Consider the following 25,821-nt stretch of genomic DNA (forward strand, 5'->3'; position numbering starts at 1 on the left):
TGGATGAAAAGAGCGAGCCCGCGCTGTGAAGAGGACAGGCCGACGCTGAAAGAAAAAAGGGGACAAGCGAACGATGAAAAGACGGGAGTCCCGTGACATGAAATATTTTCAACTTGGCCTGTCATATCCTCTTTCGCTCTCTTTTTCTTTCTAGGCTCTCCTCCTCTTCCAGCCACTCCGAGGTCCAATGAAGTGTGTTAATCTCCTTCAAGGTTGGGTAATTACAGCAGAAAAAGCCCTTGCTCAACAGAAAGTGCATTCAGGTTATTATTGATGGGAGGGCTGATGATGATTCACCGATTCATAATTAGGAGACTCTAATTACCAGTGTTTCTTCTGCTGGTTTACTTTAATTAGATTTCTTAGCTTTCAAGTGAATGGACGCCAGAATTTTGACAGAACAAAACACAATCAAAGAGTATTAGAGGGTGGTTGAACGCAGGGGTTAGAAAACCTTGGCATTGCCCAAACTATTCACTGCATCGCCCCTAAAACCTTTCAGGCAAGGGTCCAAAACCACTGTTTTGCAGACCTGTTTAACATTGCTACATGACAATCGCATTAGATTATTATGGTGTGTTGAAGATAGGTCTATTTTCCCTCTTTCCCACTGGTCTGTAATAAATTTGACCGAAACGGGGTGGACCGTGGACTAAAAAAAGGTTGAAGACAGCTTTAAAGGGTACCTATGATGCATGTAGTTTCCTAATGAAGCCCTAGCTTGACGCTCCTTTACTTTCTCCTGCTGCGCTTGCTGCAGTAACAACAAACAACTCCAGACGCTCGTCTTCGTTTTATATCGTTTACTTGTGAACTTAATCATTCAAAAACGTAAAACAATAATGATGTGGGAACAAATGAATGGCAAAATAAAGAGTTTGCTACAGTAAGAGCGAGTTGGAAAAAGTAAGAGTAAGGTCAAAAAACAGTGTGGCTTGATTCCACCATACCTGACTGCCATTACCCATAATACATTGTGTCCAAACCAGATTACCACACAGATCCTTCTGCCATATATGCAATTAACCAGTTACGTAATCTTCACTGTATTAAAGCAGTATAAAATAGTACGTCATCAAAATATTCAGACACATGTAATAATTACAAATAAAGTGTACCTTGTAATTATTCTAAGCATGCAATATATACATGTTTGTATTATTTAAATAAAGTAAATTGTCCCCTTTTGGCTAAATAAACGTGAAGCTCCTTCCATAAAATGTAAATTAACTTAAATAGCATTAAGGCTCCTACAATGCAAAACAAACTTTTCTTACCTATTGGTGCCTGTTTTTGTGTATTTGGGGTCTGCATAAGTCCCTAAAATAAAAATCAAACCATTGAGGCATGGCAGAGATATTTATAAAACGATCTTGCTTTCCGTCATGCAAACCCCGTTTCCATATGAGTTGGGAAATTGTGTTAGATGTAAATATAAACGGAATACAATGATTTGCAAATCCTTTTCAACCCATATTCAATTGAATGCACTACAAAAACAAGATATTTGATGTTCAAACTCATAAACTTTATTTCTTTTTTTGCAAATAATAATTAACTTAGAATTTCATGGCTGCAACACGTGCCAAAGTAGTTGGGAAAGGGCATGTTCACCACTGTGTTACATCACCTTTTCTTTTAACAACACTCAAACGTTTGGGAACTGAGGAAACTAACTGTTGAAGCTTTGACAGAGGAATTCTTTCCCATCCTTGTTTTATGTAGAGCTTCAGTCGTTTAACAGTACGGGATTTCTTGCAATTGCACTTTGAGAAACGTTCTTAAACTGCTTGACTATTTGCTCACCAGTTGTGGACAAAGGGGTGTACCTAGCCCCATCATTTCTTGTGAAAGACTGAGCATTTTTTTGAAAGCTGTTTTTATACCCAATCATGGCACCCACCTGTTCCCAATTAGCCTGCACACCTGTGGGATGTTCGAAATAAGTGTTTGATGAGCATTCCTCAACTTTATCAGTATTTATTTCCACCTTTCCCAACTTCTTTATCAAATGTTGCTGGCATCAAATTCTCAATTTAATGATTATTTGCAAAAAAAAAAAAAACGTTATCAGTTTGATCATCAAATATGTTGTCTTTGTGGCATATTCAACTGAATATGGTTTAAAAATGATTTTCAAAACATTGTATTCCGTTTATATTTACATGTAACTCAATTTCCCAACTCATGTGGAAACGGGGTTTGTATGTAGACCACAAGGAAGTGTTTTCAATGTTAAAAAAAAAACAACATAACATGACCCCTTTAAGGTATTAGTGCCTTCTTCTTGTATAATATGTTGTATGGTAGAATGCAGAGGCATAATTTAGGGGAAACAGGGGGTTACCCTGCATTTTTCCCAAAAGACAGTTTTGGTCCCCCTGCACTTTTTACATCCAAAAATAATGTTATGCTATATTGAAATAAGACAATTCAAGCAGTAGCACTAAGCAGAGAACGAGAGGTCGATCCTCAGAAAGGGAATATTAAAACAAATCATCTTAAAAAACAGAATTGTTTTATATTTTGACATCAGCTTTTGTTATTTTGTACATAAAATTAATGATTCAACAATGGATTTCCCAGACATTAAACCACATCACCTTGAATTCAAGCCACTTATGTCTCCCACATATCTGAAATCAAAATGTCCACTGATAGTATGGCTTTAACTGGATCACATAACTTAATAGCAGGGCATCAAACACTAGGGGTGTCTTGTTTCAATATTGATATCGGATATTGCGCCAATATTGGCAAAAAAACTAGACTGGGTTCTATTTAAAATCTCCAACATAAACACAGATACAATCAGTCCTGCAGGGTGTTTACTTGTGCAAAGATGGACAGCCAAGTTAATAACCAAATGTCCTCCAATAAGCACACAAGAATGGTATTTTCTTCTATTTTAGTCAAGTCTTTTACAAGAGATAACCATGGAGGGCTATAAAATACTAGGAGCGAGCAGTTACACAACAGCTAAACACACAGGCTAGCCATATGTATAATAAGTGTCCTTAATTGAACAATATTAGAGTCTAAAACAACCCATTAATATAAACATCCATCCATCCATTTTAGAATAGAATAGAACATAATGTATCTTTATTGTAATTGTACAAAAAAACTGTTAGCAAAACTAATTTAGTGCAAATTCATAATAACACATAAAAACTGAAGAACATAGATAAATAGATAAAAATACATAAAAATACCAAGCACACAGCTCACATGCACAGTCATTCTTGTCTTGTGTTCAGCGACACTATTGCTCTCGGGTAAAAAGTGTTGTTAAATCTGTTTGTCCGGCATTTTATTGTCCTGTATCTCCTGCCCTAGGGCAGCAGTTCAAAAAGTTTATGTCCAGGGTGGGATGGGTCCCTTATGATGTTTTGGGCCTTTTTGAGGCACCTGGCACTGTACAGTTTATCTAGGGAAGGGAGAGAGCAGCCAGTGATCTTTATGGCAGTTTTTATCTATTTTCTACCGCTTGTCCCTTTTGGGGTCACAGTTGCATATTATTTACAAATACAAAGATGTCTATGAATGTTCTCATTCATCCAGACCATTGTATTCTACCAAACAGTCCAGTTGCGATCAATTGAATGCCCTCAGAACTACACATACAAAATTCTCAGAGGCAGAAGCGTATTAAAAAGTATTCGGTAACAAACATGTCTGCATCATTCAACTTAATCACCACTTCACTTCAAGTTAAGTCATAAGTCAATTCTAAACGGTTAATAATAAATGGGTTTACCATGAATTGATTAACGTGGACCCCGACTTAAACAAGTTGAAAAACTTATTCGGGTGTTACCATTTAGTGCTCAATTGTACGGAATATATACTGAACTGTGCAATCTACTAGTAGAAAGTATCAATCAATCAATTCTATTGCTCTGTTTAATTAATTTCAGTTGATAAAACCTTTTCTAACATTCCACACTACAAAACAATAATTAAGATTCCTGCTCATGTCTTTTTGGATTGATATTAGTCAATACTCAAGGCTGTAATATCCATATCGCTAGTAAAAGAGTTGTACAGTGACACCTATACTAAAAACATGCACAGTCCAAACACTCCTAAAGCTCCCCAATCTTTTGCAGAGAGATAGCTTGTAATCCACATCGTTATCTGTTCAGCGCTTTATGTTAATTAATATTTAATAAACAAGTGCCACTCACTTTCTCTGTTAGCTGTAACTATCCCAAAGAAATGTACTTCAGCAATGAAAACATGCTGAGTCTGGAAGTTTCATTAAGCTTATTGCAAAGCTTCATTTAGAATACTTTGTCCCACTGGTCTCATTGTACTAAAACCTCATTCACTTAACCAAACTAAGCAGTTTTAGGTTGAGGATGCAACTGCAGCACTACCCCCCCTCTTCTATTGTTCTTGTGCTAATTCCTTGCTGGACCACCAACGCAAGGTTTTTTTAATACGCCGTCCACACATGGGTGTACTTTACGACAAGCTAGTTATCTTGCCGGGAAGCCTGACACAGCATGTCCTCCTGAAACCAAAGCCTCGGGGACACAAAGAGACGGAAGAATGAGGAGAGACAGGAAGCGATGTGATCTGCCCTTGCTATACGTAAAACCAGCCATGACTTCAAACAAGGAGGGAAAAAAGCAAAGATCTCAGCTTTTCTTCTACGCTTGTCTCTACGGGTTAATTAGAGCACAGAGTCCCATCTCAGCTGCCTGCAAGTTGCAAACGATGCATTCGCAACACACCAACAATGCAGGCTCAGGTTGAACTGTGCACCGCCCGCCTGTGGCCAACCAGCGACCACGTGATCACCCTTCGTCTGGCTGGCCGGTCGGCGCTCAGGTTAGCTCAAGTCAAAAGCGGTGGAAGTCAAACTGTCTGGACTGGGGTGTGGGGTTGGGGGGTGGGTGGCTTCTTGTCATCAGAGGTGTCGCCACTGAGCCATCAGCCTGCGGTGAGACTATTGAACCTGACAGGGCCTGTGTGCTCACGTACCTGGCAGGGTTTTTTGTAAAGGGAAACCAGCCAAAAGGTTTAACAGGAAATGGTGGCGAGCGTTATTACAGTGTAGGGGGGATGCATGAGTGCTGCCTAGAATGGAAGTGCTGTGGTTCAATGAAGGAAAATTAATTCCAGTATGTACTGTGACTAGTGATAGGTCAAACTATACTGAAGCATGGATGCATTATAAAACACAAGGAAAGAAACTGTGATCTGTGTGTCACTTTAAGAAAAAAAAAAACATGACCGATACAGCTAATGTCTTTTAACTGTGAAGTGCTCAGAAAGCATTACTTTCCGCTCACGAAATAAAGGGGACTAATATTTCTATATAGCTCCATTCCTTTAAAGTCAAGTATGGTCTAGGACTGCAGGGGTGCCACAATTCACTAAGAGGAAATATGAATTCCAACAAGTACTCTTACTCTGAAGTGGCAAATGGTGGGTTTTTTTTATTTAAAAAAATACTTATATATAATAAATGAATACCAATCAAAAGTGAAACACATTTTTTTTTTTGCAGAACACTAACTGTTGCAAACATTTGCTTAATGATTTGAATTGGAATAAAGGCAGCTCCATCTGGTGCATGGGTGTCAAACTCTGGCCCGCGGGCCAATTTAGCCCGCCGTTGAATTTCATTTGGCCCTTGAGGCAATATCAATTTAACATTAGAGTTGGCCCGCCGCTGTAACACCGCATTCACCACTTTCCCGGGAGACTCCCGAAGTTCAGTGCCCCTCCCAAATTTCTCCCGATTTCCACCCGGACAATAATATTGGGGGCGGGCCGTAAAAGCACTGCCTTTGGCGTTCTCTACATGTCGCCACGTCCGTTTTTCCTCCATACAGACAGCGTGCGGCCCACTCACATAATATATGCGGCTCATACACACACACAAGTGTATGCAAGGCATACTTGGTCAATAGCCATACAGGTCAGACTGAGGTTGGCCGTATAAACAACTTTAACACTGTTACAAATATACGCCACACTGTGAACCCACAGCAAACAAGAATGACAAACACATTTCAGGAGAACATCCGCACCGTAATACAACATAAACACAACCGAACAAATACCCAGAACCCCTTACATCACTAACTCTTCCGGGATGCTACAATATACATCCCCGCTACCACCAAACCCAGCCGCCGAAAAGAGGCATTCAATTTGTATTTTTATTTTATTTGATATGCCATTGATATTTTTAAATTATTATTTAAAACTCGATTTTGCATGTCACTATAAAGTTATATCAGCCTTTCTTGGTCAATATTCAATGCAAAACTTGTTTGGGTCCCTATTAAAAGGATTAATTTGTTCAACCTCGGCCCGCGGCTTTGTTCAGTTTAAAATTTTGGCCCACTCTGTATTTGAGTTTGACAACCCTGATCTGGTGGATGATTATTACAATTCTAAATCAAAATATTAAAGAATTGGATTAGTTTACGTTAAAAATAAGTGCTGTATCAAAAATATAATTTAATGGCACATTTTCGGTTGTCAGTTACAAATAGGTAATTTCTTGTGTGGCTAATTTTAAGAAGCAAGATGGCAAATCTTAAGTGGTACCAACCTTCTCCTTCCTCTGCCGACAGCCCTCCTCCGCCGACACCAGCGTTTTGTAGTAGCTGCTGCGCTCAGCCGTAAAGTGGACCTTGGACAGCGCGTTTTCCACCAGCGCCACAGACAGGTTCACGCCTTCGATATGCAGCCAGCCAATGAAGTTGCCGGCTTTGTCCATGCTCTCCACTTCCACCTCCACCTGGAACAAAGCGAAAACCATTGTTACGCTGATCTATAAACCCAGATTAGGTCTAAAGATTTCATTACGACAAATGAAGTGAAGATTCTATCCCGGAGGAGATACTACTGTTCTATTGCTGGAGGCCTGCCATCGATTCACTTGTAGACATATTTCCATGATTCAGGTGTGAAGTGGGCCCAAGCAAGGTACAACTGGCCTACTGTGGGTACTACAACTACTTTTTTTGCAATGGCATTCCTCCATAACAACACCTGCAAGATAATTCACGACAAAAATATTTTTTTAATTTCCCCATCAATGGACACTCCAGTCAGCAAGAAAGCGAGAGGGTGAGGAGATATGGCCGAGTCAAGCGATTAAGAGCTTGCTTAATGCTGCAGCCACCAGGGAAATCTGGAGAAAATTAAGTTAGTAAACTGCTTGGACTCGGTCTCCATTAAAGGGGAACATTATCACCAGACCTTTGTAAGCGTCAATATATACCTTGATGTTGCAGAAAAAAGACCGTATGTTTTTTTTAACTGATTTCCTAACTCTAAAAAGGGGGAATTTGGCGATTGAAACGCCTTTCAATTGTTCGCTGTCGGAGCGATGACCTTTCACCCGTGACGTCACAACGGGAAGCAATCCACCATTTTCTCAAACACATTACACACACTAAGTCAAATCAGCTCTGTTATTTTCCGTTTTTTCGACTGTTTTCCGTACCTTGGAAACATTATGCCTCGTCGGTGTGTTGTCGGAGGTTGTAACAACACGATCAGGGACGGATTCAAGATGACTTAAGTGGAGTGTGCTAATCAGACATATCAATGGTCACAGCATGCTAATTGATGCTAACATGCTATTTAGGCTAGCTGTATGTACATATTGCACCATTATGCCTCATTTGTAGCTATATTTGCATCCAGCCTTTCCCTCCACCCACATTTAATGCCAAACAAACACATGCCAATCAACGGATTCAAGTTGCACCAGTGGTCAAAAGATGCGAAAGTCCTTCGTTTGTTCTGCACACTGTACCGACGACCCCTATGCTACGACAGAGATGGCACGAATGTGTAGATATCCTGCAACATTCAAAGCAGATGCATTTCCAGCGATAAAGTCAATGAAATCACAAAGGTGAGTTTTTTGATGTTATTGACTTATGTGCTAATCAGACATATTTGGTCACAGCATGACTGCAAGCTAATCGATGCTAACATGCTTTTTAGTAGGGCTGTGAATCTTTGGATGTCCCACGATACGATTCAATATCGATTCTTGGTGTCACGATTCGATAATATATCGTGTTTTTTTTATTCGATTCTCGATTCAAAAACGATATTTTTCCGATTCAAAACGATTCTGTATTCCTTCCATACATAGGATTTCAGCAGGATCTACCCCAGTCTGCTGACATGCTAGCAGAGTAGTAGATTTAAAAAAAAAAAAACTTTTATAATTGTAACGGACAATGTTTTATCAACTGATTGCAATAATGTAAATTTGTTTTAACTATTAAACGAACCAAAAATATGACTTTCTTTTATCTCTGTGAAAACATTGGACACAATGTGTTGTCAAGCTTATGAGATGCGATGCAAGTGTAAGCCACAGTGACACTATTGTTCTTTTTTTTTTTTTTTTTTTATAAATGTCTAATGATAATGTAAATGGGGCATTTTTAATCACTGCTATGCTGAAATTATAACTAATATCGATACTGTTGTTGATAATATAAATTTTTGTTTCACTACTTTTGGCTTCTTCTGTGTCGTGTTTGTGTCTTTATTGCAGTTCTGAGTGTTGCTGGGTCAGGTATTGGATTGCATTGTTATGGTATTGCTGTGTATTGTTTTGTTGGATTGATAAAAAAAAAAATCGATTTTTTAAAAAATGAGAATCGATTCTGAATCGCACAACGTATTCGAATCGATTTTTTCCAACACCCCTACTTTTTAGGCAAGCTGTATGTAAATACTGCATCATTATGCCTCATTTGTAGCTATATTTGCATCCAGCTTTTCCCTCCCCCTACATTTAATGCAAAACAAACACATACCAATCGATGGATTCAAGTTGCACCAGTGGTCAAAAGATGCAATCGTTGGTTAGAAGGCGATCGCCGAATTCGTCTTTGTTGCCGCTGTCTGTCGTGATATGGCTCAATAGCTTCAGTTTCTGCTTCAATTTCGTTTTCACTATCTGCCTCCACACTCCAACCATCCGTTTCAATACAAGCATAATCTGTTGAATCGCTTAAGCTGCTGAAATCCGAGTTTGAATCCGAGCTAAAGTCGCTATATCTTGCTGTTCTGTCCGCCATGTTTGTTTGTATTGGCGTCACGCAGTGCCGTCACAGGAAAATGGACGGGTGGATATACCGACGGTGAAAATCAGGCGCTTTGAAGCAGTTTTTCGGGATATCGCGTGATGGGTAAAATTTTTAAAAAAACTTCGAAAAATAAAATAAGCCACTGGGAACTGATTTTTATTGGTTGTAACCCTTCTGAAATTGTGATAATGTTCCCCTTTAAAGTCAAAAGCCTTTATTGGCGTATACACACAGAAAATCAGGTTTTTGACTAAAACCTGATGTATCGACACCCCTATTTTGATCCCTGCGCATTGTGGCAGTTACATAACTAGGCCATTAGGACACAACTCGTCCACATGGAGCCGAAATGCCAAACGAGGGAAGCGGCTGAAGGCTAAAAAAGGTTAGCCATTCATTCAAGTAATGCACAAGTGCACATAAACTGCCGTTTTGCTGCAATATGACTTAAAAATAACTTGAGAAATGATAACGGCGAGAATGCGTGAGGCGGGCTGGCTTCTAGAGCCCAGATGGTTCCCAGTGGAGTCCTGCGTGGAGCCAACAAGGCTCCCGTCGGAACACAAACAGGCTCCGGTAATCTCATAAATGTCGGGATTGTGTCGACACACTGAATGGAGATGAGAAGAGTTATACATGCGTGTGTGTCCTTGTGTATGCGTGCGTGCGTGTGAGCTCTGACAATTGTAGTCATTTTTGCATGCAAGCAAAATATGCTCCACCCAAGGTCATTGTTTAAAAGTGCGCCCGGGCTGATTTAATTCACTTAACTGTTTGGAAGTGAATGAAAATAAAGAAGTTAATAAATAAAAACAAAAACCTGCAGTAGGTGACACCTTGTCAGAGCCAAAACCTGCACTAAAACAAATTGAAAGCATGCAGAGGGCTAGCATTTCACAAATTGCTATTGGGGTTCTTTTTAAGCACAAAACTACTGCATCTCCACTTAGAATAATAATTACCATTCAAAAAAGTCTACAGCATCATTTCTCCACCTAATGAACATACAGGGTTTAGTTGGAATGAGACTCGTTTTTTTTTTTTACGCAGCAGCAAACAATCACAACTTTGATCCGATTTCAAGGAAAATCAATAGCTGGTAAATGTGTCACTTGGTGGAAGGAGATAAAGCTCAAACTGAAAACTAAATTAAACTGTGTGACAACAGATGAGCTGCAGAAAGCACTTTGGGAACAGAAATATTTGGGTGCCTATCATTAAAGTCTATTAAAAATTCAATTTTTTAATTAAAAAAATGTTACGTGACAGACTAAAAAACAAATTTTCTATAATGTGTGGTTATAATGGCCGTCTACAACAAAACGTTGGTAGTGATGGGCCAAACAATACAGACCCATGAATGCATTATTAACTACAAAGAGAGATACCAGTGTCCCTCAATGCCTCGATGTATGTGTCACTCTAAGACAAAATCACGTGACCAATACTTCTGCTGTGTTGTTTGAATGTGAAGCACTAAATGCTTTTATCAAGAAGCACTTTTTTCAGCTAACGAGTGACGGTTCATTCTAAATTAAGTCGGAAGAGTGGCTTGTTGCCTTAGACCAGGGGTGCCCATTACGTCGATCGCGAGCTACCAGTCGACCGCGGGGGGTGTGTCAGTCGATCTCGAGCCAGGCTTTTAAAAAAAAATAGACCTAAAAATTAGTGATCATCAATCTTCACCAAGACGTCACTTAAATGACATTCACGGTACCGGAGGGTCTTGTGAGATGACGCTGGCTGCTGCAAGATCATTATTATGAAAATATGACCGAGAGGAAGGCGAGAAACACTTTTTATTTCAACAGACTCTCGCGCCGTACCTTCCGTCAAAACTCTAAAGGCCGACTGCACATTTCCTGTCTTCACAATAGAAGCCCTGCTTCATGCTGCCTGCGCTAACTAAATACAGAGTTTCGGAAAACTGGCGTGCACAAGCGATCCCTCAGAAAGCTGGCGTGCACATCACTTGTGCACGCCAGCTTTCCGAGACTCTTATTTTGTTAGCGCGGGCAGCATGAAGCAGGGCTTTTATTGTGAAGATAGGAAATGTGCAGTCGGCCTTTAGAGTTTTGACGGAAGGGACGGCGCGAAAGTCTGTTGAAATAAAAAGTGTTTCTCGCCTTCCTCTCTGTCATTTTTTCATAATAATGAACTGGCAGCAGCCAGCGTCATCTCACAAGACCCTCGGGTGCCGTGAATGTCAATCAAGCAAGTTACGGAATTTGCCGCCAATGTTTTTCTTGTAAAGTGTATGGAAGCTGGATGAATTAGATGCCAAAAACCAACCACTTTCATGTGGTATTGTACAGAAAGGACAACTTTTTTTCTCCTCCATTTGAAAATGTGGGCGTTATCATCATTACTGTCTGATTCCAATCAATGCAAGTCATCAGAATCAGGTAATACACCAACTTATATTCTTGTCTTCGTGAAAGAAAGACATCTATATGTGTTACACATGCTTGTATTATCATTAAACACATTTAACCTGTTTACAAAAATGTCTCTTTCATAAATAAATAAATATAAATGGTATATATAAATGAGGTAGATCCCCTCGAGTTGGTCAATTGAAAAGTAGCTCGCCTGCAGATAAAGTGTGGGCACCCCTGCCTTAGACACTGTCTCCATCATCGATCTGAACGGAACAATGAAAAATAAAAAATTCTTAAGTTTGGGATCATTTTGATCTCATAGCATCAAATAAGGTAAATGTTCTTACTTTTCTGTTTACTAAATGGTTCACTGATCTGTTTCATATGCACAGCTATTTGTTTAAAAAACAAAACCAATCAAAAGGGTTATTTATTTGCAAAACAGATGACGAATGACCATTATGAAAAACTAACAGTATATTTCATTGTCAATACACTTTGTGAGTGTGCCACATAATCACAGATGGTAAATGGTGAATGCGTTGTACTTGTATAGCGCTTTTGTACCCCCTTTTTTTAAGGAGCCCCAAGCGCTTTGACAGTATTTCCACATTCGCCCATTCACACACTGATGCCGGGAGGCCTCATTTATCAATCACAAATAAAAGAGTACTTGCAGATATTGAAATCTCCAATGATATACACCCTGCAAAACATTTGTAAAAAATATATTTATAATATGGGTACACAATTATTAAGAATGATAACTTATACAGTAATTATAAAATACGATACCAATAAAAAAAATCCTCTGATTTAACAAATGATTGAAAAAATGTTCAAACGATGCAAGATTATCATACTGTGCTAGGTGGGTATGGTGGGTTAGGTTGAACAAATCAAGGGCCAACAAGGTAGGAGATCCTAAACTTCCCAAGCTCACCGTAGCACACAGTGCAGACAAACAATGTCGATCGAGCAAGACCTTTTTACTCCTTCAGAGGAATTCGTTTTGCATCAAATGCCCTGCAAACACTCCGGCAGGAAAGAAAGTAGACGACCGTTTTAAACCTCACCAGCCAGCCCAAAACACTGTCAGCATCTCCAGGACCGTACCCTGACAGCCTATGAGGACAACTGCGCAGCAAAAGAAACTGACGAAAGCCATGCGCCAAGAATCGCTGCTCCCACTGCAGCTGTGTCTGAAAAGTGTACAAAGCCCGCCAGAAAAAAACAGTGCCAAAGAGATCTGCAATTTCCACATTGAAATGCTGGACAACCAGCACCCACATTGAGTGACGACACTTTGGCCAGCAGACCAGCCGGAGCCTGCATACATTGATGGATGGAAAAAAGGACAATTGCTTCATTACTGACTTTTCGATGCAATGGTAACGCGACTAATGTAATGATATTATATTTGGTTAGGACAAATTTACAGGTGCACTTCGTCAAATCCATATTTGTTTGACCCCTTCTCACATCCAGGTGTGTGTGAATTAACCAAATTTAAATCTAAATAAAATAAAAAAATATATAGAAAAAAAAAAAAGGGGCTTCACGGTGGAAGAGGGGTTAGTGCGTCTGCCTCACAATACGAAGGTCCTGCAGTCCTGGGTTCAAATCCAGGCTCGGGATCTTTCTGTGTGGAGTTTGCATGTTCTCCCCGTGAATGCGTGGGTTCCCTCCGGGTACTCCGGCTTCCTCCCACTTCCAAAGACATGCACCTGGGGATAGGTTGATTGGCGACACTAAATTGGCCCTAGTGTGTAAATGTGAGTGTGAATGTTGTCTGTCTATCTGTGTTGGCCCTGCGATGAGGTGGTGACTTGTCCAGGGTGTACCCCGCCTTCCGCCCGATTGTAGCTGAGATAGGCGCCAGCACCCCCCGCGACCCCGAAAGGGAATAAGCGGTAGAAAATGGATGGATGGATAGAAATAAAAAAGTTTGTTGTATTCGTCTTGATTAAAGCAGGAAGCTCTGTATCAGTTAAACATTTTTTTTTTTAAATACCGTGCAACAAATCCTGACCAAGTTTCAAACAATTAATTAGCCTGAAAACTAACTGGCATATTAAGAATAATCCATCCATCCATCCATTTTTTACCGCTTATTCCCTTTTTGGGGTTGCGGGGGGCGCTGGCGCCTATCTCAGCTTCTGCCCGATTGTAGCTGAGATTAAGAATAATATTAAGAATTTTCAACAAAAAAGCAAATCATTTGATCTCTCACGGTGCCTCATGGGTTAGAGTAATTAAGCTGAAAAACTACACACACACCCTCGCCAAATAATTGACAATTGCAAAGATTTAAAATTGTATTTCTAGAAGGTTTAAGGAGCTACTTCTGTATTTTTAGGTATTGACTAATCCTAATTTTAGCATGAATATGTAGATATTTTCTATTATAGTTTAAACATGTTAAAATTGAGAAAATAACAAGATATTCTGGTTTTTCCTACATAGAAAATGTTGTTTAAAAATTCTGCAACATCGAGGATGCTTAATTTAAAAATTGCAAGTTGAATCCTTGTTAACAATAAAATACTTTCTTCTATCTTAAAAGTCCTGCTAACATCTAAATATACAAATCTTTATGTATTGCCTCTTTAGTAAAATTATCTAGCCATGTATCTAGTTAATTTAACTCGTTTTTATCGCAGAGACAGATCTTATTTGCAGTGCACGTATAAACACGCACACGCAAACACACATGCATGCAAGCATACACAAAAACATCTAGTAGATGATTAGGCATCACTGTGATCGAAGTGAAAGCGGTTAAAGAGGTTAGTGGGTGCAAGTAGAGGTTACAAATATAGATCACCTTTTAACAGGGAGAGGAAAGGGGAAGTAGTATAAATGAATGAATCAAACAAACCGCCATTGATCCCTTTAATGGCACAGATGAGGAAGGGATGTCAAGTGCATGTTAATGAGGCTTTTAATTTAAAAAAAAAAAAAAAAAAAAACCTTCAGGGCAGCAGCGGTAAAATGAGGTCCGCTGGCGAGGACGAGAAGTGTTTCCAACCATCCATGTCCACTTCTACAGTATTACCTGTTTTTCTTGTTTCTTTGTCCAAAGACTGGTGATACCCCCAATGGTATATTACCAAGACCATGTGTGGGTCTACAGTGCGCATAGACACCCTAAGCCCTTCAGGGTGGTCAATGTGAACCAAGGGGTCCAATATGTATCACTGTCAGGGGCCATCAGCGGCAGCAGCGACGACGTGGACAAGTTAAACAGCTTCTGAACAAGCGCTATCCCCACCATTAAACCCGCCTGATGCCCGTTAATGAGTTTTCCCCTTTCATCAATAAATAATGGATGTGTTCCATTCCGTACCGTAATGACAATTCTACTGGATACAAAAGCAGGAAAGCCGCGTTAAAGCAAGTAGAAAGAATAAGTGTTTCCAGTTAATACATGAAGGATTATTTTTAGCAGCTTAAAAAGTTATGTTTCATTTTACAGAAATCTTTGATTCATGACTCACATGACAGTCTTATGAACGTGAATAAGTCCATTACTTGGATCTGCGAATAAAAAAGAAGCACCTACTCAAATACCAACAACAGAACCAAGTCATGTCACCAGAAGAGCCTCTGGGCCTTGTTATGCTAAACGACACGTATGATCTTACTTTTCTGTCAGTCCGCCAAGCCACCATGACAAATACACATCACAGTAGCGGACCGCCAAGATCAGCCACGACGACTAGTCCGTGTTGCCAAGTCCGCTTATCATATATCAGCAACTTTGGCCTTGTTCTTTCTAAAGTTGCTTTCAAATTTTGTAAATCCTGGGTTAAATTTTTGGCCTTGTTTTGAATGTGTGGTTGCCTATTGATCATGCTTAATCAAAGTCAATTAACATAATTCAGCTGTCCATCCATCTCCTTTCGTTTATCTGGGGTCGGGTCATGGGGGCAGCAGCCTAAGCAGATAATCAATCAATCAATCAATCAATGTTTATTTATATAGCCCCAAATCAAAAATGTCTCAAAGGACTGCACAAATCATTACGACTACAACATCCTCGGAAGAACCCACAAAAGGGCAAGGAAAACTCACACCCAGTGGGCAGGGAGAATTCACATCCAGTGGGACGCCAGTGACAATGCTGACTATGAGAAACTTTGGAGAGGACCTCAGATGTGGGCAACCCCCCCCCCTCTAGATAAGCCAAGTTCTTTCCGGGGGAACCCGAGTCGTTCCCAAGCCAGCCCGGAAACAGATTTTCCAGAATTCCCTGTGGCCTCCAACCGTTCGGTAGGACACCAGATGCCCAAACCACTTCATCTGTCTCCTCTCAATGTGGAGGAGCAACGGCTTCACTTTGACTTCCTCCCGAATGACAGCGCTTCTCACCCTCTCTCAAAAGGAGAGCCCAGTCACCCGATAAAAGGGAACTCATTTCGGCCGCTTCTACCCGTGATCTTGTCCTTTCGGTCATAACCCAACGCTCACAAGCATAGGTGAAGATTTCAACAAAGATCGTTCGGTAAATTGAGAGCAATCTCTTCCAGTTCCGCTCTTCTTCACCCCAACGGACTCATACAGGGTCCGCATCCCTGCAAATGCCGCACCGATCTGCGTTTGGCCTGTCGATCTCACAATTCACTATTCCCCCACTCTTGACCACGACTCGGAGGTACTTGAACTTCTCCACTTGGGGAAAGAACTCCTCCCCAACCCAACATAATTCAATTTAACCTAAAAATAATATTTTGACACAAATTACATTTTATTGTCAGAATGTCCAACAATTTAATATTTTGAATGTGCTCCATTTGGTCAAAACCTGGTAACAGTTTATTTTTAAAATCCTGTCGGAGTTTATTTTTAGGTGAAATTTGCCAGTGAGAACTCTTAAGTATAGATTTTTAAATAGATTTTTAAATAGACTCCCTTTTTAGACCAGTTGATCTGCTGTTTCTTTTCTTTGTCTTTTTTCTTTTTCTTCTATGTCCCACTCTCCCCTGTGGAGGGGGTCCGGTCCGATCCGGTGGCCATGTACTGCTTGCCTGTGTATCGGCTGGGGACATCTCTGCGCTGCTGATCCGCCTCCGCTTGGGATGGTTTCCTGCTGGCTCCGCTGTGAACGGGACTCTCGCGGCTGTGTTGGATCCGCTTTGGACTGGACTCTCGCGACTGTGTTGGATCCATTGTGGATTGAACTTTCACAGTATCATGTTAGACCCGCTCGACATCCATTTTGTGCAGCCCTTTGAGACACTAGTGATTTAGGGCTATATAAGTAAACATTGATTGATTGATTGATTGAGATTTATGAATGTTTCCTGTAGTGGGACACATCAGTAAGACAACCAAGTCAACCCTTCTTAAATAACTTTATGGATCTTTTACAAAATGAAATGAAAGTATCACTCAGCCTTGACAATGCAGCATGAGTGGCAGCCAAAGGTGGAGCCACTTTGGGTCTGAACAGCCATGGTTATTAAAATCAATAATAGCAATAACGAGAGTGTTGTTTTTTTTTCTTTCTATAATGGTGGTAAAACGGCACGCTAGTCGAATAACATTGAGTTCCATTTGTAATAATACTAATCAGTAATAATTCTTCTTAACTGGTTGAAGGGTATGAACACAAAGTGACCCGATCACACAATTTAATGTTTACAAGTGACACGTTTTAAATGTGGGCCATGTCCGCATGATCATTGATAATAAAGGGGTCATAATACAAACCCCGTTTCCATATGAGTTGGGAAATTGTGTTAAATGTAAATATAAACGGAATACAATGATTTGGAAATCATTTTCAACCCATATTCAGTTGAATATGCTACAAAGACAACATATTTGATGTTCAAACTGATAAACATTTTTTTTTTGCAAATCATTAACTTTAGAATTTGATGCCAGCAACACGTGACGAAGAAGTTGGGACAGGTGGCAATAAATACTGATAAAGTTGAGGAATACTCATCAAACACAAAATATGGAACATCCAACAGGTGTGCAGGCTCGAACAGTTGGGTGCCATGATTGGGTATAAAAGCAGCTTCTATGAAATGCTAAGTAACACACAAACAAGGATGGGGTGAGGGTCACCACTTTGTAAGCAAATTGTCGAACAGTTTTAAAACAACATTTCTCAACGAGCTATTGCAAGGAATTTAGGGATTTTACCATCTACGGTCCGTAAAATCATCAAAGGTTCAGAGAATCTGGAGAAATCACTGCACGTAAGCAATGATTTACGGACTTTTGATCCCTCAGGCGGTAATATATCAAAAACTGATATCAGTCTGTAAAGGATACCACCACATGGGCTCAGGAACACTTCATAAAACCACTGTCAGTAACTACAGTTGGTCGCTACACCTGTAAGTGCAAGTTAAAACTCTACTATGCAAAGCCAAACCCATTTATCAAAAATATCCTGAAACGCTGCTGGCTTTGCTGGGCCCGAGCTCACCTAAGATGGACTGATGCAAAGTGGAAAGGTGTTCTGTGGTCTGACGATTCCACATTTCAAATTATATTTGGAAACAGAGGACGTGGTGTCCTCCTCTCTGAGCTGCTACCTTACCGTGGTAGAGGAGTTTGCGTGTCCCAATGATCCTAGGAGCTATGTTGTCTGGGGGTTTTCATGCCCCCTGGTAGGGTCTCCCAAGACAAACAGGTCCTAGGTGAGTGATCAGACAAAGAGCAGCTCAAAGACTTCAATGGAATTACAACGAAATGAACCCAGATTTCCCTCGCCCGGACGTGGGTCACCGGGGCCCCGCTCTGGAGCCAGGCCCGGAGTTGGGGCACGATGGCGAGCGCCTGGTGGTCGGGCCTGTTCCCATGGGGCCCGGCCGGGCACAGCCCGAAGAGGCAACGTGGGTCATCCCTCCAATGGGCTCACCACTCATAGGAGGGGCCATAGAGGTCGGGTGCATTGTGAGCTGGGCGGCAGCCGAAGGCAGGGCACTTGGCGGTCCGATCCTCGGCTACAGAAGCTAGCTCTTGGGACGTGGAACGTCACCTCACTGGGGGGGAAGGAGCCTGAGCTAGTGCGCGAGGTAGAGAAGTTCCGGCTGGATATAGTCGGACTCACCTCGACGCACAGCAAGGGCTCTGGAACCAGTTCTCTCGAGAGGGACTGGACCCTCTTCCACTCTGGCGTTGCCGGCAGTGAGAGGCGACGGGCTGGGGTGGCAATTCTGGTTGCCCCCCGGCTCAAAGCCTGTACGTTTGAGTTCAACCCAGTGGACGAGAGGGTAGCTTCCCTTCGCCTTCGGGTGGGGGGACGGATCCTGACTGTTGTTTGTGCTTACGCACCAAACAGCAGTTCAGAATACCCACCCTTTTTGGGTACGCTCGAGGGAGTACTGGAAAGTGCTCCTCCGGGTGATTCCCTTGTCCTACTGGGAGACTTCAACGCTCATGTTGGCAACGACAGTGAAACCTGGAGAGGCGTGATTGGGAAGAATGGTCGCCCGGATCTAAACCCGAGTGGTGTTTTGTTATTGGACTTTTGTGCTCGTCACAGTTTGTCGATAACAAACACCATGTTCAAACATAAGGGTGTCCATATGTGCACTTGGCACCAGGACACCCTAGGCCGCAGCTCCATGATCGACTTTGTAGTTGTGTCATCGGATTTGCGGCCTTATGTTTTGGACACTCGGGTGAAGAGAGGGGCGGAGCTTTCTACCGATCACCACCTGGTGGTGAGTTGGCTGCGATGGTGGGGGAGGATGCCGGACAGACCTGGCAGGCCCAAGCGCATTGTGAGGGTCTGCTGGGAACGTCTGGCAGAGTCTCCTGTCAGAGAGAGTTTCAATTCACACCTCCGGGAGAACTTTGAACATGTCACGAGGGAGATGCGGGACATTGAGTCCGAGTGGACCATGTTCCGAACCTCTATTGTCGAGGCGGCTGATTGGAGCTGTGGCCGCAAGGTTGTTGGTGCCTGTCGTGGCGGTAATCCCAGAACCCGTTGGTGGACACCAGCAGTGAGGGATGCCGTCAAGCTGAAGAAGGAGTCCTATCGGGTTCTTTTGGCTCATAGGACTCCGGAGGCAGTGGACGGGTACCGACGGGCCAAGCGGTGTGCAGCTTTAGCGGTCGCGGAGGCAAAAACTCGGACATGGGAAGAGTTCGGGGAAGCCATGGAAAACGACTTCCGGACGGCTTCGAAGCGATTCTGGACCACCATACGGCGCCTCAGGAAGGGGAAGCAGTGCACTATCAACACCGTGTATGGTGCGGATGGTGTTCTGCTGACTTCGACTGCGGATGTTGTGGATCGGTGGAGGGAATACTTCGAAGACCTCCTCAATCCCACCAACACGTCTTTCTTTGAGGAAGCGGTGCCTGGGGAATCTGTAGTGGACTCTCCTATTTCTGGGGCTGAGGTCGCTGAGGTAGTTAAAAAGCTCCTCGGCGGCAAGGCCCCGGGGGTGGATGAGATCCGCCCGGAGTTCCTTAAGGCTCTGGATGCTGTGGGGCTGTCTTGGTTGACAAGACTCTGCAGCATCGCGTGGACATCGGGGGCGGTACCTCTGGATTGGCAGACCGGGGTGGTGGTCCCTCTCTTTAAGAAGGGGGACCGGAGGGTGTGTTCCAACTATCGTGGGATCACACTCCTCAGCCTTCCCGGTAAGGTTTATTCAGGTGTACTGGAGAGGAGGCTTCGCCGGATAGTCGAACCTCGGATTCAGGAGGAACAGTGTGGTTTTCGTCCTGGTCGTGGAACTGTGGACCAGCTCTATACTCTCGGCAGGGTTCTTGAGGGTGCATGGGAGTTTGCCCAACCAGTCTACATGTGCTTTGTGGACTTGGAGAAGGCATTCGACCGTGTCCCTCGGGAAGTCCTGTGGGGAGTGCTCAGAGAGTATGGGGTATCGGAATGTCTTATTGTGGCAGTCCGCTCCCTGTATGATCAGTGTCAGAGCTTGGTCCGCATTGCTGGCAGTAAGTCGGACACGTTTCCAGTGAAGGTTGGACTCCGCCAAGGCTGTCCTTTGTCACCGATTCTGTTCATAACTTTTATGGACAGAATTTCTAGGCGCAGTCAAGGCGTTGAGGGGTTCCGGTTTGGTGGCCACGGGATTAGGTCTCTGCTTTTTGCAGATGATGTAGTCCTGATGGCTTCATCTGGCCGGGATCTTCAGCTCTCACTGGATCGGTTCGCAGCCGAGTGTGAAGCGACTGGAATGAGAATCAGCACCTCCAAGTCCGAGTCCATGGTTCTCGCCCGGAAAAGGGTGGAGTGCCATCTCCGGGTTGGGGAGGAGACCCTGCCCCAAGTGGAGGAGTTCAAGTACCTAGGAGTCTTGTTCACGAGTGGGGGAAGAGTGGATCGTGAGATCGACAGGCGGATCGGTGCGGCGTCTTCAGTAATGCGGACGTTGTATCGATCCGTTGTGGTGAAGAAGGAGCTGAGCCGGAAGGCAAAGCTCTCAATTTACCGGTCGATCTACGTTCCCATCCTCACCTATGGTCATGAGCTTTGGGTCATGACCGAAAGGATAAGATCACGGGTACAAGCGGCCGAAATGAGTTTCCTCCGCCGGGTGGCGGGGCTCTCCCTTAGAGATAGGGTGAGAAGCTCTGCCATCCGGGAGGAGCTCAACGTAAAGCCGCTGCTCCTCCACATCGAGAGGAGCCAGATGAGGTGGTTCGGGCATCTGGTCAGGATGCCACCCGAACGCCTCCCTAGGGATGTGTTTAGGGCACGTCCAGCTGGTAGGAGGCCACGGGGAAGACCCAGGAACCGTTGGAAAGACTATGTCTCCCGGCTGGCCTGGGAACGCCTCGGGATCCCCCGGGAAGAGCTAGACGAAGTGGCTGGAGATAGGGAAGTCTGGGCTTCCCTGCTTAGGCTGCTGCCCCCGCGACCCGACCTCGGATAAGCGGAAGATGATGGATGGATGGATGGATGGATGGACGTGGTGTCCTCCAGAACAAAGAGGAAAATAACCATTCGGATTGTTATAGGCGCAAAGTTCAAAAGCCAGCATTTGTGATGGTATGGGGGTGTATTCGTGCCCAAGGCATGGGTAACTTACACATATGTGAAGGCACTATTAATGCTGAATGGTCCATACAGGTTTTGGAGCAACATATGTTGTCATCCAAGCAACGTTATCATGGACGCCCCTGCTTATTTCAGCAAGACAAGTGTTACAACAGCTTGGCTTCGTAAAAAAAGAGTGCGGGTACTTTCCTGACCTGCCTGCAGTCCAGACCTGTTTCCCATCGAAAATGTGTGGCGCATTATGAAGCGTAAAATACGACAGCGGAGACCCCGGACTGTTAAACGACTGAAGCTCTACATAAAACAAGGATGGGAAAGAATTCCACTTTAAAAGCTTCAACAATTAGTTTCCTCATTTCCCAAATGTTTATTGAGTGTTGTTAAAAGAAAAGGTGATGTAACACAGTGGTGAACATGTCCTTTCCCAACTACTTTGGCATGTGTTGCAGCCATGAAATTCTAAGTTAATTATAATTTGCGTTTGAACATCCAATATCTTGTCTTTGTAGAGCATTCAATTGAACATGGGTCGAAAAGGATTTGCAAATCATTGTATTGCGTTTATATTTACATCCAACCCAATTTCCCAACTCATATGGAAACGGGGTTTGCATGATTGTTTTTCTACATTTAAAACACTTCTTTGTGGTCTGAATAACATGTAATGGCGGCTCTTTGGTCAGAATTTTGCATTGATTATGTTTCACAGATATATCTTCAAGCCACTTTTTGGGTCCCTTTGAAAATAAGTCGTTTTGAGATGCAGAGTGCTTGGGTGCAAACGAACCCCTCCTCACCACGCCTCTTCATGCTGATTGAACCTTTGTCCCTGCCCCAGAAACCATCTTTTGAACTTTTTTAGCTTTCTTGTCTTTATTTTTCACTATCGGACCATGTGGACATCATTGACTGCCACCTGCCCTCTGTTTTGAGTGGCTTTCACCACAACACAACATCCCAAAAGTTATAGCGTGCGGGCAGAGGTGCAGAGGGAACCTGCCAACTTTGTAGCTATACACTAGGGTTATACTTCTACAGAGTCTGTATCTCTCCAATGCTAGAACCTGGACATAAACATGGGTATATCGACAAACAATGATTTTCTATTCGATATCATGTTAATCAGTCCACTACACTACCACTTTGACCTCTGTAAACAATAGAGGCTATAAGCACGCGCCAAGCTACTTTGCTAACATAATAACGGATTCTATTCCTAACTGGTCCATTGCTAAACACAGCAGGCACTGAACCAAATAAAAGTATTTTTTAGGAAAATCATTATTTATATTGCCGCAAGACGGTTATGATGTTGTATTACAGTAGAAAGCTAAAATAGCCACACAATAACTCAAGCTAACATTGCTAACGTATCATTCACACATTTCTAACCTACTGTTGTTACTTAACGTTTTATTTTCTCCTCCATTGTCATAAATAGTAGGCACCTAGCCCGCCATTATAAAAACTGTTTTCAGAAAATCCATTGTGATGGTCTGTGGTTGGTGAAGATGGACTCTTCTTTGCACAGACTTGGAGCAAATTCTTCACAGTTTAACGTACATTGCCACGAGTCATAAAATTTAGACTGATTTTACTTTACATGAGGCTGAACGTTTGTGTATTGACTTGTGCTGGTTAAAGCAACCAACAACAGAGCATTTTCTTCATTGGGTTGTATCGAGGTCATGTTTTGGACTAGAAACGGCGCTTCATATTAAAAAAAATGGGGAACACTTGCAAAGAAGTCCGGGTAAATATCTACCATATATGGGTAATCTGCTGACAACACAGCTTGGAAAAACTTCACAACTATAAAATTACAAAACTTTCATTTGGCGGAAGTATAAAGGAAGGCAAGATTGTTTTATAAATTTGGTTTCAAATTTTCCGGACTAATGCAGATTCCAAATACACATGAGCACGTACCATAAAGTTATTTTGCAATAAAAACCCCTTTTTAAAAAAAGCGTATGTCTACAGGCGTTTTGGCCTCTCGTCAAGACGCAAATGTATACTTACTATGTTTCCTGATTTTCAATATAATGTACAAGTCATTGTACATTATTTACTATGGTATATCACACTAACAGAGACATTATAATGCCACCCATTCAGCTGTGGTTGCTTTTCCGGGCTTTTTGCTATAGTTAATGTTTCATGTAATGCCATGTCACCGTAAAAAGAAAAAAAAAAAAAAAAAAAATCACAGTTTGTGAACCCTCACTGACTGTGGCAATATAAACAATTCTAATTCTGATTTGACAAAATGTCCATATAAATATATATCAATATTTTCTTACAGGCAGAATTATTATGCAGTTATGCAATCATATTATTATTTTTATTCAATTATTACATGTGAAAAATATATTAAAAATGTAACAAAAAGGAGCAAAATAATCAATATGTAATGACAACAAGCTGAAAAGTTCTAACTTATAATTATACTGAGTCATACTATTGATTTTTAGTATTTCTTTAAATGAAAAAATATCAATATGGTCCCAGCATACTGATATTTTGACATGTTAAGGCCCTCAGTGGAAAAACTTTGGACACCCCTTTCGATATTTTTGATTTGAGGATCAATAAAGCATAAAGATCTGGTATGGACGTTATTGACATTTGAGTATCGATCCGCACATCACTTTAGAGATAATCTGATGGATTGCACGTCTATTTCTCCAGGATTATGGAATTTTTTTGTGTGATGGGTGACCGCCTAAAATGCCATCCATCCATCCATCTTCTTCCGCTTATCCGAGGTCGGGTCGCGGGGGAAGCAGCCTAAGCAGGGAAGCCCAGACTTCCCTCTCCCCAGCCACTTCGTCTAGCTCTTCCCGGGGGATCCCGAGGCGTTCCCAGGCCAGCCGGGAAACATAGTCTTCCCAACGTGTCCTGGGTCTTCCCTGTGGCCTCCTACCGGTTGGACGTGTCCTAAACATCTCCCTAGGGAGGCGTTCGGGTGGCATCCTGACCAGATGCCCGAAACACCTCATCTGGCTCCTCTCCATGTGGAGGAGCGGCGGCTTTACTTTGAGTTCTTCCTGGATGGCAGAGCTTCTCACCCTATCTCTAAGGGAGAGCCCCGCCACATGGCGGAGGAAACTCATTTCGGCCGCTTGTACCCGTGATCTTATCCTTTCGGTCATGACCCAAAGCTCATGACCATAGGTGAGGATGGGAACGTAGATCGACCGGTAAATTGAGAGCTTTGCCTTCTGGCTCAGCTCCTTCTTCACCACAACGGATCGATACAGCGTCCGCATTACTGAAGACGCTGCACTGATCCGTCTGTCGATCTCGGGATCCACTCTTCCCTCACTCGTGAACAAGACTCCGAGGTACTTAAACTTCTCCATTTGGGGCAGGGTCTCCTCCCCCACCCGGAGATGGCACTCCACCTTTGTCCGGGCGAGAACCATGGACTCGGACAGGTGCTGATTCTCATCCTGGTCGCTTCACACCCGGCTACGAACCGATACAGTGAGAGCTGAAGATCCTGGCCAGATGAAGCCAGATGACTGCCTAAAATGCTTTTTCACAAAGTTGCAGCTAAAGTCTTGACTATTTGTCACATTCAATCCAATCCAATCCACTTTATTTACATAGCACATTTAAACAACAATAACGTTTCCAAAGTGCTGCACAGCCATTCTCTTCAATAACGATTTACAAATTATAACATTGCATCAGACAGTAGGGCAAAGCTTGCCTGAGTCAGAGGAAGAGAGAGTGACAGAGAGAGACTGCGACAAAGAGACCAAGAGAGATGTTTGCACTGACAAACTAGAAGAGACGCTGCAGTCGCAAAAACTGAGGGAAATGTAGTAATTTGTTCACAATCATACTCCAGAACATACAGAAGAAAAATTGCAAACAAAATATCAATTCGAAACCAATACCCACCTTGGTAATGGTATCAATATGAGCCTAGGCCTATACCAGTGCTTCTCTATTATTTTCTGTTACACCTCCCTAGGAAGAAGAAAATATTGTGCGCCCCCCCCTACTCTCCACATGACTATAAATAGTATAATGTCTATAAAATGGTTATAATTATACCTCTGCATAACAGTGTAAAGTTTATTAACATTAAAGGATACCATACACCAGTCTTTTCTTTTGCTTTGTCATATTCTAGCACTGAAAAAAAAAAAGCATGTTCCTCAAGGTCACACGTGCCCCCCTGGCATCGCACCGTGCCCTCCCAGGGGGTCCGCCTCACTATTTGAGAAGGACTGGCCTACATTATTGACCAACACTAAAGGCATGCTAAAAGACAATTGACCATACGACAGAAAAGAATAAAACAGCTTTTACCTTCCATCTTTGTCACACATGC

General features: G+C 42.5%; 1 protein-coding gene across 1 annotated transcript in view; it reads right to left on the reverse strand.

The window, feature by feature from the left end:
• snd1 (staphylococcal nuclease and tudor domain containing 1) overlaps positions 1-25,821 on the reverse strand; it is a 315,742-nt gene that overhangs the window by 125,971 nt on the left and 163,950 nt on the right. Inside the window, exon 17 of the mRNA XM_061912195.1 lies at positions 6,578-6,766. Within this exon, the coding sequence (XP_061768179.1) occupies positions 6,578-6,766 (189 nt within the window). The remainder of the gene's footprint in view (positions 1-6,577; positions 6,767-25,821) is intronic.

The sequence above is a fragment of the Nerophis ophidion genome, linkage group LG10, assembly GCF_033978795.1.
Source record: "Nerophis ophidion isolate RoL-2023_Sa linkage group LG10, RoL_Noph_v1.0, whole genome shotgun sequence".
NCBI lineage: Eukaryota > Metazoa > Chordata > Actinopteri > Syngnathiformes > Syngnathidae > Nerophis > Nerophis ophidion.